The sequence below is a fragment of the Macrobrachium nipponense genome, chromosome 26, assembly GCF_015104395.2.
Source record: "Macrobrachium nipponense isolate FS-2020 chromosome 26, ASM1510439v2, whole genome shotgun sequence".
Taxonomy (NCBI): domain Eukaryota; kingdom Metazoa; phylum Arthropoda; class Malacostraca; order Decapoda; family Palaemonidae; genus Macrobrachium; species Macrobrachium nipponense.
The window spans coordinates 30,314,780-30,328,238 of record NC_087215.1 but is presented as its reverse complement, the minus strand read 5'-3'; the positions used below and the strand labels follow the sequence as shown (position 1 = coordinate 30,328,238).

Genomic DNA, 13,459 nt, shown 5'->3' with positions numbered 1-13,459 from the left:
GAAAAGGATTCCCCAACTCGCTCGATCACTCTGCCTGAGGTCCGGCCTACACCCAACCCAACCTAACCTAACTAACTTAGGGCCATGGCAAAAAACTGGGGGTGGTGCAGTACTAGTGTACATCTCGGGAATTTGTGGGCTCATTGTGGCCTATTCCTATTCCCACCAGACGCTTAAATTCAGGTGATTAATAGTGGTCTTCCACATGTGCAGTTTTAGTCTAATGAAAAATACTGGCTCTTCCTTGGAGTGGAGGACCAGACATGAGGTTTTCATGAGAGAACATCAGTGAAAAAGAATATTCACGTAGCCAAATTTTAGAAAAAAAAGAAGTCCCCAGCTTATCTAAGATAATTTTAATGTTTGATTAAATTTATATAGTTTATTATATATGTACACATATATGTATATATATTTTATGTATGTGTTGAATGAATATATGTATTATAATATAATATAATTATTATTTATATTAATATATATATATATATATATATATATATATATATATATAGCACTTATAATTTAACTAAACGATGGAGTAATTAACCAATTGCAAATATGCATAAATAACAGAAGTAACTGTAATAATTATAAAAATATAACGTTACTGAGCACACCAGAAAAGGTGTACGGTACGATACTGATCAAGAAAATGAGACAGGCGATCTAAAGGTAAGATCCAAAGGAATGAATCATTAAAAAAAAAACACACATTGCAACACGAGTCTTGAAAAGGAGAAAGAAAGCCACACATCTGTATTTGTACATATATCTGAAGATAAATCTCTACAGAGAGCTTTCGGGAATATCTTTGATTCCCTTTGTAGAGATTTATCTTTAGATATATGTACATATACATAGAACTGTGGATTTGTTTCTGCAAATGAATAATTGTTTTGAGAGGATTTCGCCATGTTGAAAGGAAAAGACTGGGAGAGGATAGATTGGTGCAAGCAGCATGGTATTCGGGAATATTGGGAGAAGGGCCGTGGGGAGGTGGGGTGTTGGGGAGAGAGAGAGAGAGAGAGAGGGAAGACCTTGAAAGTACAAAGGTGAAGGAGGAATTAGAAAGCATGAAAGCACAAGCAAGATGGAGGTGAACTGCACATGTGTGATTTTTACGTTGTTTTCCTCTAAGCTTCACGTTCGAGGATATAGTTATCGTGTATGAAGAAGGAATATATGAGCGGAAAATGGAAGAGGTCGAGTGATGGATTCAAATAGGTCCAAACTTTTGGGCGGTACGTAACGTCCCTGGGTCAGCACTCCATCGTTTCACTTTCCTTCCCGGCTTTAAAACTTTATATATATATATATATATATTATATATATATATATATATATATATATATATATATATATAAGTCATATCACATTACCTTGATTCATATTACATGCATCGAGCTACAAATGTCCTTTAATATCTAATTCACTCTACCTCGGAATTAATATATATATATATATATATATATATATATATATATATATATACATATATATATATATATATATATTATTTACTTTCTATATTTTGGCATTGTAATGGGCTCCATTTATTAAATGGAATTCTCTTGTAACAGAACATTTTACCAGTCATATTTATATGCGTACACAAGCGCTCACATATACGTATATATGTGTATATAAATGTATATGTATAACTGTATATAGTATATATATGTATACACATATATTTATATCCATATATCATATATATATATATATATATATATATATATATATATATATATATATATATATATATATATATATATATATATATATTTGTGTGTGTGTGTGAGAATATACCCATATATATATATATATATATATATATATATATATATAATATATATATATATATATATATATATATATAAACATATCAAATCCTGACCCATATCTAACATAAGCCTAATTGAACCAAAATAATAATGATAATAATAATAAAAAAATACATCCAACCCCATATGAAGCGACGGAGACACCTGCAAGAACGGAAATAAGAAACTGGGGAAGTTGAGCCTTAACGGGTGTTACATGGCTTTCTGAAAGGAGGATGGAATCTTTTTTTATTCTTTTTTAAACTCAGGAGAACGAGCAGTTTCTGGAATTCTCCTCCTTCCTTTTTCCCTCTTGTTGTGGAGTGGAAGTCACGAATGTGGTAATCGTAAGGTCTTCGAATAAATGACGAGGCATAGAAAGGGAAGGAGAGAGAGACAAGCAGAAGAAGAGAGTCAGTTGCGAGAGAGTAGATAGAAACGGAGAGAAGGAGAGAGACAGAGAGAATGTAGACAAAGGAAAAGAACAGACGCCGTGGAAGAGGCTTCCTCATAGGAACTTTCCAAGCAAGAATGGATCAGGCCATTACAAATCTTCACCTTATGGGACGAAGAAGAGAAGTTACGACATAAAGCAAGCAAAATATACGCAATTGAGTTTTCTGTACAGCGTATAATGCAATATGAAACTTTCAGCCACGGCCCATGAAATCCAGCCACAGTCCGGGCGTGGTCTGTGTTGTTGGTACTATAGCAGTACTCGACAAACGATTATAACTATCTTTAACCTTAAATAGAATAAAAACTACTGGGGCTAGAGGGCTGCAATTTGGTATGTTTGATGATTGGAGGGTGGACGATCAACATACCAATTTGCAGCCCTCTAGCCTCAGTGGTTTTTAAGATCTGAGGGCAGACGGAACAATTGAAGTAACCTGATTGCCCCAAAATGTTGAAAAATAACGTGGGAGGTGGCATGTCGAAAACTTTGGAGGGAGAATTAACAGAGATAAGGGTAGAAATTTGCTCAGCAGGCACTCAGGTTGATTAAGATACAAGATATGTGTTCTCTCTCTCTCTCTCTCTTTCTTTATACACACACATGTATATATATATTATATATATATATATATATATAATATATATATATATTATATATATATATATATATATATATACATATATAAGTGTATATATATATGCATATGTGTAAGCTCGTTTCTCTTAGCAATATTTCTGTGATGATTTGCTGACTATCTTGTCATATTTTGTTAGAGTATATCTATGTATTTAACTACGTGTATGTGTGTGCATGGAATATATACTTACATGCATATATACATATGTATGTATATATTACATACACACACGCACACACATATGTATGTGTGTTGTGTAGATTGAGTTGCCATTTTACTGAATTCATCAAAAATAAGCTGGTGCTGTGTCTGGCGTCCACAAACTTAATTCTCTGTGCCATTAAAACCCAACCTTCAGCCCAAGAGTTTCTTTTTGCAGCGTAAATAATTGCTTCTCATTAAATTTTCTTAATAATCATACGTCCAAGATACCCTCTTAACGGAAGGTTTAAACGCAGTATAGTTTTCAACCCAAAATAGCATGTTGTGGTGATATTAAATATACTAAATTGCAATGTATTAAACCGTAGTGAATTAGTCACTGGTGACTAAATATTACCACTATTTTTATCATCTTTTCTTCTTCTTGCTGTTGCACTTGTTGATAGAACTACCATTACCGCTACTTCAAGTTTTTTATCTTCACTCGATTTTAATTTATGATAGTTGCCAACTTGGCATAAATTTTCTTTTCCATTGCTCTCAGTAGAGGTAACATTAATTTACAGTAACTGATGATGTTGATAGTTAGGATGTAGAATCATTTAGATTCCAGGCACAGGGGGACGGAAGACGTGTACAGATGCCTCAGCTGAAAGAGGAAAAACAGAAGAAGGGAAGGAATTCTCGAATGCTGGAAAGCACACGAGACCATGAGCAATGAAACAAATACTTTCATAAAGTCTGGGGAGGAGGTTTATTTACGTACTTTTACTTTTACAGCATATCACATTCGCATTCAAACCTTTCGTAGGGCTGTCGTTGAGTTGTAAAGATAATCGTAGGCTGAGGCCCTTCTAACAGAGTGTGGAAGGTGTCTTTTCCAGTTTGAATTCCAGGAGGGTAACGTTTAGTTGATGCGCCGTCCTTGGTCGTCGAACTGGACTCCCTGTCTGCGGAATTCCTCAGCAATGCTGAGCAGTTCCCGGACGTGTTCAGGGAGAGGGTGAGGAGTTGGCAGGATGTCGCTGGAAGGCTGGAATCCAGCTCCGTCGGCCACGAACTCAACGCGGGTGACTCCTCCAGATTCCAGGGGCAGTCTGGAAAGGAACAACAAAACGTAAGTTTTAATAATTCCTTTGGATTTCGCTTCCAGATGATATTTCTAGATCCAGATGTTTCATTAGAGGAATCTTTCTATTCTTAATGTTTTTTTTTTTCGTTGGAGGAAATTGGCTGAAGCGGAGAAGGATATAATTGAAAGCAGAGGAGACGTCTGAGATCCTCCTTCGAGAAGCGACTCACACATAATATCCTCTCATGCTGACGGCACCTTCGGCTCCTGGGGCGCCGGACACCTCCATCTCGAGGCCGTTGTCGGCGGCAAAGGCGTAGTTGAAGTTGCCGTCGCCCTGGTCGACTCTGTCGTCCCGCAGGAGGGCCACGACGCGGTCCTGGGTCTGGGGAGAGGCCAGGGACACGACCACCAGGCCGAGGAAGACGACGATCGCCTGTGACGAGGAGGAAGAAGAAGAAGAAGGGAATGAAAGGATTAAAAGACTTCAGATGTCACTTTATGAATCATCTTGAAAAACCACCTCTGACAAATTAATGGTTGAAGATTTCAAACAGATGATGCTTGTCAACGGAAACCTTTAATTTAGGATCAATTAATCAAGAAAATTGATTGACAAAATCTCATCCTCGGAAACTGTAGTCTCTGGTCTTCTCACTGATCAAAAGGAAATAATATAAGGAAAATTGTCCTTCATATTTTCGGAGATCGATAATTCTTGTCAGTTGCCCAGCCAGCTTTATAAATATGACCTTCCCAATCCTAAGAATAGATCCTTTTGAATCCTAGGTGTATGACCATCTGAGTCCTCAGAACATGACTTTATGTACTACAGAGTATACCAAAGAAATCTTAAGAAAGGGACGTTTTAAAAGTTCTAAAGATACGGTTCTTGAAAACCGAACTTCAGAAGTTCTGCAGATGCTGGAATGTCTTTCCTGTCACTTACTGACTTCATGGTGCTGGAAACCTCAGACGAATGATGTTAAGAAGCCGAGTTTCGGGTCCTTTTATACGCCCATCGGGAGCGGTAGGATGGAGAGAGGGATTTGGGAGTGGAGTGAGGGGAATGTAGGAGAGAGAGAGAGAGGAAAGAGGTACTATTTAGGTGATCAAGAAGCAACATTCTACCAGAGTCCGATTGGGGAAGGTCATCTACTAAGGGACAGGTGACAAGGCCAACCTCATCTCAGTAGACGTTTGACTGGAGAAAGACCTGTTTTTTCCCTTATCTCCGTTATCAATACAAAAGGAACCTGAAGTTAGGTCATTGGGAGAATCATATAATCCAAACATTTCGTTCTCACATCTGTCATTGCAAAATATTTTTTGCTTCGTTCTCTTTGTTGTGAATTGATTCAGTCTTATATGTTCGAGCACAAAAAGTAAGTAAACTACTTAGAGTATATATATATATATATGTATATATATATATATATATATATATATATCATATATATAAATATAATACATATATATCGCAGAATGAAATGTTGTTTACTCGCGAAAAAATAAAAGAAAACGAAAAAATCCGTAGACTTGATATTTTAAACAATAGCCCAAAAACGGGGAATTTTCAATATTCACTCATAGGACGCAGTTAACCCCACAAATAGCAGCCTGGATATATTAATAAAAAAATTACTATAAATCTGCAGCATGAAAACTCAGGTATCAGTTTCACAGCAGTAATGCAATTGTAGAATGCGGTTAATTATAGTTATATTCTTTCTTACTTGGTTGCAAATCATATCCCAGTGTAACCAGTTTTATATAGTGTATCCAATTATAACGGTAGTACTCATATACACGTTTTATATATAGTATATATATATATATATATATATATATATATATATATATATATGGGTGTGTGTTTGTATATAGAATAATTCGTTATATATGGTTATATAACGAATATGTAAACACGATTTGAAAGTATTTCATCAAAGTGACGAAAAATGCCAATTGCTTATGCTACAGATCATTCCGCGATCCCTGAGAGAAATTACGAGTTACGTTCAGGAAAATCTATTCATCACGCGCTGTATTTTAAACTTCCATGGAAGGCAAGTAAAAGAAGGAAGTATGAAATCAAAATCACACTTACAAAATGAGCGATTACAAGGATATCCATAGATCACTCTCGGTCATGTTCCTAAAAGCAAGACACTGCTAAGACACATCGTTCGAGTTCGGACTGAAGTTTTGACTTGCTCATTTGTAGTACTTCGGACCCTCTTCGACTGTGTCGACGTTCTGAGCGGTAGACGTTTTTAGCTGGAGTTTGATAAGTAATCCTGTTTCTCTCGGCAATGGCGTATGCTAATTCCTCTTCAATTTATCGTATCGTAATTGTCCATGTTGTGAAGTAAAAAAAAAAAAAAAAAAAATACGTGACTTCATATTTCCTTCGGTTGTTGTCACTTCTTCGGGCAAGTCGTGATGAACTCGGGGCTTCTGCAAGGTAACACTGGGACTTTTACCATTTTATTGCTAATATTTTATATAATTTTGTTCTGATGATTTTCTAATCTTCCTCCGTGTTTAGTCTCGTGCAAATCTGTGGCAGTCATTATAACTATTTCAGTGGGCGTTGACCCATAATCTTATGAGTCAACGCCCAAAATTTACTAGATTTAGAGTTAAGTTGATGCACAGCTCTAAAGCTTCGTCTTTTCCAGGTAGATTTGGGTGCGAGTTACTCGGGAGTTTATTAATATGCTAAAGTTTCATGCATGATAAAGCTGCTCTCTTTAGCAACAGGTATTTAGTTTTTTTTTCACGAAGGTTTTCAAATGTTTAATTTTTCATTAATTTCATATTTTTAATTTTCGTCATTTAATTCTTTAATTTGTCATAAATTTACTTTTTAAATATTTATAACGAATTTACTTATTTTGTCATAAAATTACTTTTTATATTTTTGTAATATTTACTTTGCCATAAGTTTGCTTTTTTATTATTTGTAATATACTTTTTCAATTTATAGTAGATATGTTTTTATTAATGTGTTATTTGTAAAGATTTGTATATCATATACTGTTGATCAACTTCGCTTTATCCTCCACCCCTTTAGGGGCGGCGCCCCTGGAGGGGTGGGGGAGCCCCCATGTTCTGCATAATAGGTCGTATGACTTACTATGCAGATTCTTGGGTGGATTTGAGCGACAAACTTTGCAATTACAGACTTGCAAGTTGATAGGTATTAGGTGTTTTACTGTGCTTGGCTACCTCCCACCCTGTTAAGCTTACAGAAGCTTCCTCAGGTTTGAGGAAATTAAGAATGGTTATGCCATCAAACGATAATATTCGGCATTGAAATAGATTTATGTAAAAGTCTGGCGTCTTGGTAGGTTTTACTTTTAATTTTATCTTCCTTAAGATGGATTGTTTGTGGTTAGGTTAAGTTTTGTACAATATTCATTAATGTTTTGTCCGAATTTAATTTTTCAACTTTAAAGTTGGCGTTAGACTTAATAGAATTTTCAGGGGATTCGAACTTGGTGTTTCTTTTCTTGAAACAGATTATTTCTGGTCAAAATTTACGATAATAAGGCTTACTTACCCAATGGCTAACAACTGAAAATCAAAATTTTAAAAATTTTTTCCCAGACATTGTGTCCAAAGCAATGTTTGGATTTATGATGTTATTAGATGGAATCAGTTTTATGAAGTTGTCTGTAACTCGTAGGTAGGAACTTTCAGTTCCTGTTAACAGACTGCACGAAAGCAATTATTTGTTAGTTGAAATTTTGGAAATTTTAGGGCGTGGATATTTTTTGCACAGATTTATTGGAATATCTGTTTACTCTGAGTTGGGGCTAGTAAAGTTTCAGGCATGTTGGTTAGTTTTGATACTATTAGGATACTCATCTGTAACCATTGTGTTTGTTACTCGGTGAACACAATGCATGAGTTTTACGTGACCTTGATGAGTGTTACTCTATGGACATCAGCAATAAGTTTGATACTCATGCTCAAAAAATGAGTTTTCAAAGTTACTCTGGAATACGGGTGATGAGTTTGTGATATTACGAACACTGGCAGTAGTTTGATGTTACCCACGAGTAATGGCTATAGTTCTGTGATGTCAGCCATGAACGTGGGTAATGAATTTATTTTCCGTGATCCTTGTCAAATGCGGGATAGGCCATCCGCCACCACAGACAGTGAGTAAATGGTACTATAGGCACAATGATTATGGAGCTTTAAATAATCACCCGGTATCGAGACATTCATACTAATCTTGAATAAGGGCAGCACTGTCTTGTTCCCGTAGGGAGGTAGTGTCGTCAGTGGACCTCGTAGGTATTACTTAAGGTTCTTTGCAGCGTGCCTTCGGCCCCTAGCTGCCACCCCTTTCGTTCTTTTTATTGTACTTCCTTTCATGTTCTCTTAATCTTCCTTTCCACTCGCTCCTAATCCTAATATTTGACTTGGATTCATAGTGTAACTGCGACGCTTTCCTCCTGTTATACCTTTCAAACCTTTTACTGTCAATTTCCATATCAGCGCTGAATGACCTCTAGGACCCAGTGCTTGGCTTTTGGCCTAAATTCTACCTTCAACTCACTGCTTTGTGGGGCTGGTCACAACATAGCTGGAACTGTGATGCTTCCTTGAACAGTACGTTGTGGAACTGCTCATGAACACAAGCAGTGAGAGCGGATTTTATCGATAATCAAGGCAATAGTGTTCCTCCTGTAACACCTCTCAAACCTTTTAATGTCATTCTCCGTTTTAGCGCTGAATGCCTTAGTTGCCCCAGTGCTTGGCATAATGCCAGAAATCTATATAAATCAAATCAAATCAAATCAAATCTACGCGAGTGAAAATTTTCAACTTTAAATGGCGTTTGAAGCAGAGTAGCATTTTGTAATATAAGTTTATTACATAGCCTTAATGCATAATTATGGTAAGAAATCTAAGAGGTAATCTTAATCCAAATGGTTAAAAGTTCTTTTAGCAATTGATTGGAGGAAAGTAACTCATGGTTGTTGTAAGCTAATTATCCTTAAAGTAAAAGATATCGTACCTACTTCCAGAACGGTTACCGTGATCTTGAGGGATTTTCAGAGTAATTACCACAAGGACATTTTCTGCTGCCGTTGTTTTTCCTGTTACGATTTGCAGGAGGAACTAGAATACAAGAAAATGTCACGCAGACACAGGGCGGATTGGCAAACCTTCAATGCTAGGCTGATTTTTCTAAGGATCCAAGAAGTCGACGAGATAGATGTAGGCTTCTATTAATTTAATTTCTTAATTTTCTTTGTGCTTTTTATCAAAATTCTGATAGGTCTGTAAGTTGGGTCCCTAGGATATTCTGCATCCGTAAACCTACCATTTGCCTGTGCATTATAATTGTTTTTTTAGTTAATAAATAATGGGTCTTTAATTTTAAGTTCTTGACTATTTCCTTGGTGATTTTATAGGGGAAAACAAAGAATGTGGAACCTGCTTTATTATAAAGTAACAGATTTTGAAGGTCAAAACTTGGTTTAGAAATATACCAGACTGTGTTAACAGTATTCACGTGCAAGTGAAATACTCATGCATAAGGCCTAGATCAAATTTTAAACGCAAGCATATTAATGTAAGGCTCCTTCATGTCATTGTTGAAAATTCCATCTGTTCAACACTTACTATTGGAAAGGTGGTTTGGGTGTTATGACGACTCAAATGACCTTAGCTGATTTTTGAGAGACGAATGGAAATTTTACTATACTAATGAAATGTTCAGTACCAAGACTGTCGTTAGATGTATTGGGAGCAGAAAAAAAAGAAAAAAAAATAGAAAGTAGAAAAAAAAACTCAATTTCACTACTTTAGAGCAATGCGTATCTAGAAGATAAAACTAAATATCAAAATGTTTCATGGCGCTAGTACAAAGAAATTATTTCCATTTATTGGTTTGAAAATTTGATAATGTGATGGTCACTTACACCAACATGGACATAGGTCTGCAGCTACTTAGCTGAATATAGGATTTAACGCAGGTGAAAAGAATTTAAAAGTTAAATGGGGGAAAAATTTGAAGTGCAATCTGATATACTAAAGTTAAATTCTTGGACCGTGGGGGAGGTGCCGAGGCGGGAGGGGAGGTCGTTTGGCAAACAAATCTGGTCGTTACTATATTGAGACGCAAAGTTTCGTATTACCAAACCAACTTTAAGGCCCCGTCCATACGGTCGAGCTTTGGTCGACGAACTTTGTCCGATGTGACGTCAGAGGCGGAGAAACAGCGGGAAAAGTCAGAACTTTACCACAGTTTCTCCGCTTCTGACGTCACATCGAACAAAGTTCGTCGAGCAAAGCTCGGCCGTGTGGACAGGGCCTTATAGTTAAATTTAACGTTATCCCTTTAATATGTCATTCCGATTCTGAATAACCTCGTAGGTCCCAGCGCTTTGCTTTTTGGCTACATTTCATATTCCATTCAATCTAATACGTCACTAGTATTCGGTAATGAACATTTATTTTCACAACTATCCATGAAACCCCCGTTAGCGTGGTAGCCCCCCGTCAGTGCACCTCATGCGGTGCACTGTAGGCATTACTTAAGGCTCTTTGCAGCGCCCCTTCGTCCACTAGCTACAAACCCTTTCATTCCTTTTACTGTACTTATGCTCGTATTCCCTCATATCTTTCTTTGCACCCTCTCCTGTCAATTGTTTCTCTCCTGTTACACCTTCCAAACCTTTCTACTCTTGCTTTCCCTTTCAGCGCTGAATGACCTCATAGGTCCCAGTTCTTGGTCTTAGCCTTAAATGGTATATTCTGTTCTATCCAAGAAACAAATTCAAAGACGAATAATTCCCAGGACTGGTTGTTGAGGATTGTAACCTGCACCAGGTATGTCAATGAGAGGCGGATGTTCCATCTAACTGGTAATATATCTGGAATTTTAGGAGACACCATCGATGTTGGCCCTGTTAGGAGTTTTTTAAAGGCTTGTGGATTCTATAAAAATGCCTTGTAATTTTATAGAGATATTTTTATCTTATTTATGGCAACTTTTAATCCAATTAGAAATCAAATTTCTCGATTTTACCGTTTTAAACATCGATCATTAAGGTATCTATTTTAAAGTAATTATTTATAGGATTTCCATTATGCTCATTATTCATATAATTTCCGTTACTTATTATTTATATTTCCATTTTCATTCATTGTCATCATAGCGCTGAATGACTGTGGGTCCCAGTGCCTGGCTTTATGCCAAAATCCCATACTCCAATTTAGGATAGTAACTATCACGAACACTATTGGCCTATTGTGTTTGTGGATTTGACACCGAATAGGAGATAAATGAGCAAAGTAGTCGAACTTCGTAATCAAAGACGTTTGGAGGATTAGAATGACGTGATAGCCGTCAGATATGGAACGCTTCTTGATGTGGACGTATCATACGAAATGGTATTTGTGCTAATGGATCTCTTGAATTGCTATCGTTTCCGCTTGTTGCGGAAATTGAAATTGTAAACTACTGAAGGAATCTGTAAATGAGTGAATGAAGTGAAATGCAGGTAATAAAAAACTTACAGGCCGATAGGCACCATATTCTACAAATGAATTCTCAGTAATGGTTTTTAATAAACCAGTTGCTCTAGACAAGAACGCCGTAGGGGGCTAAAGCCACTAGTGCACCTCACGGGGTGCACTGTAGGCATTACTGAAGGTTCTTTGCAGCGTCCCTTCGGCCCCCTAGCTGCAACCCCTTGCATTCTTTTACTGTACCCCCGTTCACATTATCTTTCCTCGATCTTACTCTCTTAACTCTCCCAACAATGATTTCACAGTGCAACTGCTTTGAGGTTTTCCTCCTGCTACACCTTTCACACCTTTTCCTGTCATTTTCTATTTTGGATCTGAATGGCCTCATAGGTGCCAGTGCTTGGCCTTTCGCCTAAACTTTGTATTCCATTCCATTCTAGACAAGACTGACTGTGATGAAATGTTATTAACTTTTAAATACGGTTAGTTAATCGTAAAGAAGCGAATCCGAGAAGCTGGTATAGCAGACACGAACAAGAAGCATTGTAGTGAAAGACGTTAAGTCTAATATTATGGAGGTTACTTAACAGGATGATTATCTTAGTGTATTTAGAAAAAGGTAAACGCCATTGAGGGTTTCTTTACGAAGACTCATCTCGGGACGTTGCCAAGTCCGTTTTGACGCAAATCGTGCCGTCGTTTAATATGGGTCGCTCTGTCAAGGCCAATATTGGATTTGCTTATCGAGCTTCATCGGAACTGAATGTTCTTTGAGGGGAACAGCCGAAAGTGAAAGAGAGAGTTGAGGAATTGGCATTGGAATATAGAATGTAGGTCAAAAGCCAAGCGCAGGGACCTATGAGGTCATTCAGCGCTGAATTGGAAATTCCTAACCTAACCTAACCTAACCTAGTGGCATGGCAAAAACAGAGAGAGAGAGAGAGAGAGAGAGAGAGAGAGAGAGGAAACGGGGTTTGTGCATTACTAGTATACATCTCGGGAATTTGCTACCCGGGAAGTACCGGCGAGTTTGCTCAACTACCGGTGTTGGAAGTTCGCTTGTTTGTTCCTACTTTTTTTTGCCGGATGCCACAAGAGACTCATATGGGGGTCAGGGGATACAAAGGAAGTAGAGTTTTACTTCACAACCTCATGAATTATGATGAAAGCGGAAGGTAGAAGTTGGGCTCTTTATTTCGGGTAGGTCGGCGATCACGAAAACCAAAATCGCGGAGGTAACTCGGCAGTAAAGACAATTGGCAGGAGGTCAGCCGGCTTCTCCTAACACCATTTGCTGTTCAAACACAATTTAAACTCATTCTTCAAGTTTTAGATGCTGATTCTTTAAGGTTACTTAATACTATAGTTTTAAGCAAACAGCCTTTGGATCAATATTGATTTGAAATTTTGTTATGAAAAGGTTTTAATTAAGATATAAATCGAGTCTTCATTACGCTTAATGGTGGTTCAGTCTTTTCTTCTTTCCTCTGAGCTTCCAGACTGAGTAAACCATTTATTGAGTTTCAGAATCATATTGATTCAAGGTAGAAGGTAACGAGATAGGCGGAGAAATACTTCCTCTGAGAAGTTGAGGGCCTCCTTCAGGCAGAGGAGAAAACGGAAGAAGGGAAGTCGTTCCAATGAACACTGGAATTTTTCAAGAGATCATGAGTAATGAGACAAATACTTTCATGAAGTCTGGAGAAGAGATATATTTGCATACTTTTACATTTATTTCATGCACGTTATTTAACTGTTCGTCGGACCTTCGTTGTGTTTTCGATATAATCAAACGTTGAGGT

General features: G+C 37.2%; 1 protein-coding gene across 1 annotated transcript; it reads right to left on the bottom strand.

Annotated features, from left to right (window-relative positions):
- Positions 1–3,815: 3,815 nt before the first annotated feature.
- LOC135199799 (cuticle protein AMP2-like) lies at positions 3,816–5,136 on the bottom strand. The gene is made up of 3 exons (XM_064227940.1): positions 5,107–5,136; positions 4,388–4,593; positions 3,816–4,182 (listed from the first exon to the last, which is right to left on the bottom strand). The coding sequence occupies exons 1-3, from the start codon at positions 5,113–5,115 to the stop codon at positions 3,993–3,995; spliced, it is 405 nt and encodes a 134-aa protein (XP_064084010.1). The 5' UTR covers positions 5,116–5,136; the 3' UTR covers positions 3,816–3,992.
- Between the last annotated feature and the right edge of the window lie 8,323 nt (positions 5,137–13,459).

Bases quoted from the DNA above. Each gene is read 5' to 3' on its own strand.
- LOC135199799 (XM_064227940.1), bottom strand. The intron at 4,183-4,387 runs GTGAGTCGCTTC...GTTCCTTTCCAG, and splicing joins AGCATGAGAGGATATTATGT to ACTGCCCCTGGAATCTGGAG.